Here is a 2,935-nt window from a genome sequence, read left to right as displayed (position 1 = left end):
TCCTAGTATTTATTTCGATCGTCTTTGAACAATACTTGTAACATGATTTCCTAGATAAGAAAACTTCAAAATGAAATTAATTAGCTGAGGTCAAAGTTTAATAATCAGTTACAAAAATTATAAAGTTTTACTTGGCTGACCAAGCATTTAATGAGGAAGTTCAACTATCTACAATATTTTTTTATTTTTTATTTTCATACAATGGGGACTGATTCATTTTTTCTTTTTCTTTTTTCATACAAGTTTATTTTTTTAATCAATCGGTATTTGATTTGCATCCAGTAGATCCACAAATAAAGTAGTAAAGTGCTCTCTATTAGAAGAGGAAGAAAACACCGTATATAGCCCCAAACCATACTGGGATGTATATCTACATTGTATTTTAAGAGACACAAAGCAAGAATGCTATAACAATTAAGGTAAAATGAAATTTCTATAAGCATTGGCTTCGTCCAAGACACATATGAAATGTATCAAAAATTACATCAAAAAATAAAACTATTGGGGATGATTACCATTAAACAAACTGGCGTGCCCAACAGATTACAAAAATTCAAATGGTTAATTCAACACTCTTTGGACATAATTAACCTAACAAACTTTCTTCTATTTCAACAAATTTCTTTACAAGTATCTGACTTTCATATTAACTCCTTTTTTGAACCCATGATTTTACAAAGAATCACTTCCCAACCCCAAATAATTCTTGAGCTCATAAGGGAAACATGGATTTTTCTTCCATTTATCACCATGTAACTTGAAAATCTTGAGAACTCTATCTTTTGTTGATGAAGAGCCACTAATATGTAACAAAGTCACCAATTTTTTCACTGTTCCATACATCAACATATCCTCCAAAACCTTCTCTGTGGGGTTAGAATTGCAAATCAATGAAAGAATTTTCGCCCCAATTTTTGTGGCTACATTTGAAATATTCAACATTTTCTTGGATATGACTGCAATTCCTAACCCATGTTCTATGAATCCCATTCTTCCATCAGCACATTCACACAATAACTTGATCAAGTACATTATTTTCTCACAATTTGATTTGTTTGAATCTGGAAGTATTTCAATGAGTTTGCAAATAGCACCAGCCTCTATAGCTTTCAATCTTGATTTTTTCGATTTTTCGAGTATGTCTATCAACACTTGTAATGCACAAGAACTTGCCTTACTGCAGATTTCATCAGATAAAATCTCCAACAAGGATTTGAAGAATTCAATCCCTTGATCTTCAATCACAATATTCCAATTGCAATCAGCTTTTGTGATCCTTTGGAATATCGAAACGGTGCAAAATCTTGCTTCTGCACTTCCCCGTTGGAGCATTATGGCCATGGATTTCATGCACCCTGGTTGTAACAAAATCTTGATTGTCTCCTCTTCTTCTAATACAAATGGCAATTTGATCAAAAGACTAAGAGCCTCTTCACAAGCTCTAAACGTGACAAAATCCGAGCTTTCCATTAAAATTTGTTGAATGATCCTAACAAGAACCTCAACACCACCACATGTTTTGAAATCATCCTTCACATCATGATCACCTACGTCAACAATTGACTTGAGTTTCTTTAAAGAACTTACCTTAAAAGGGCTCGATTCAATCGTATTGAGCAACGAAACGAGCTCATCGTGTTTGTTGGAAAATGAAGAGGATGAATTTGATTGAGATTTCCCATTTTGCCAAGCAAGAATGAGTCTCTTGAGGGTGTGATTTGGAGTCATGTCAAAGCTGTGAATTGCTTGCATTGTAGCAGGACAAGTTTTTTTCTTGTAAGTATAGAACCATTTTTCTACATTTTTTCTCTCATATGTTACACCAGTGGATATTGTAACAGGATCTTTCATAAGCTCCATGGAAATGGGGCATCTAAAATGTTGAGGAAAATCCATAGACAGATGATTTAGATTTTCTTGATTATAAGCTGAAAGGAGAAGTGGGGTAGACATAATCCTAGGCTTTTTATATGAGTTGGTTATGTTATGTATTTATGAAGTAAGATTGAGATATGTGTGGAAGTCTAAAGAAGGAATAAATCAAAGTCAAAGAACTCTAATTTAATTGGTTGGCATTAGAAGTATGCAAGCTGTGTAACTGTTGACATCAAAGCAAAAAAGATGTGCCTCTTGGAAAGAGCTGAATTTATAACTTTGAATAGTCTATGTAGTTGAATACTCAAACTGCTCTTTTGTCATCACACCCCCTATTTTGGGTAAATATGAACTTGGACCCTAAAATATCTAACATGGAAGTTTATTTATCATAATTTTCTGAGGTTTAACTTATAATATAACTTAGAATGTAAAAGAACTTTACAAGTCAGTATAGTTTAACTTATTATAGTATATTATCTATCTTGTTTTTTATGTTACAAATTTCACTTATTAAGAGTATTTATTGATAGTTAATTTTTAAGTGAATTGATAGTGTGAAAATCTTTTATACCGTAGTGTATAAAGGTTTAAATTCATTTTCCTATAATCCTTCTGTAGTAAAAATGGTAAATTGGATGTTGCAAGCAAGTCACTCTGCATGACTTTGTGTAGTGCTTTTTTAATAATTTCGCCCATAGAAAAATTTATATTTGTAGAATTTGTCAATTCTATTAGAGATGCACCAAGATAAATATAAAATGTTCAATTAATTTTAATCATAGACGAAAAATTATTTTAAAAATTCTAAATATATAATTTTATTTATCCAATATAATGTTTCCCTGTGAAGGACGATTGCATTCATAAGTTAAGAAGTGAATAGCAATAGCTTTACGAAGAAATTACAAGTCCATTAATTCATATTTGATGTTCTTTCACCTAAGTCTAAATTAAGATATTTGGCTATACCTAGTGTATCTTTCAACAATAAAAAGGCTTTGGTTATCCTTGTTCATTTAATGGCATGAAGACGATAATATGGGTGTTCAATTGGAAT

At 31.6% G+C, this 2,935-nt stretch overlaps 1 protein-coding gene across 1 annotated transcript; it reads right to left on the bottom strand.

The window, feature by feature from the left end:
- Window positions 1-420: 420 nt before the first annotated feature.
- Window positions 421-2,082, bottom strand: LOC142173880 (E3 ubiquitin-protein ligase PUB23-like). The gene has a single exon (XM_075239799.1). The coding sequence runs from the start codon at window positions 1,951-1,953 to the stop codon at window positions 673-675; it is 1,281 nt and encodes a 426-aa protein (XP_075095900.1). The 5' UTR covers window positions 1,954-2,082; the 3' UTR covers window positions 421-672.
- Window positions 2,083-2,935: the final 853 nt, after the last annotated feature.

Source organism: Nicotiana tabacum, chromosome 19 (assembly GCF_000715075.1).
Source record: "Nicotiana tabacum cultivar K326 chromosome 19, ASM71507v2, whole genome shotgun sequence".
Lineage (NCBI taxonomy): Eukaryota > Viridiplantae > Streptophyta > Magnoliopsida > Solanales > Solanaceae > Nicotiana > Nicotiana tabacum.
This window is presented reverse-complemented; position numbering and strand designations above follow the sequence as displayed.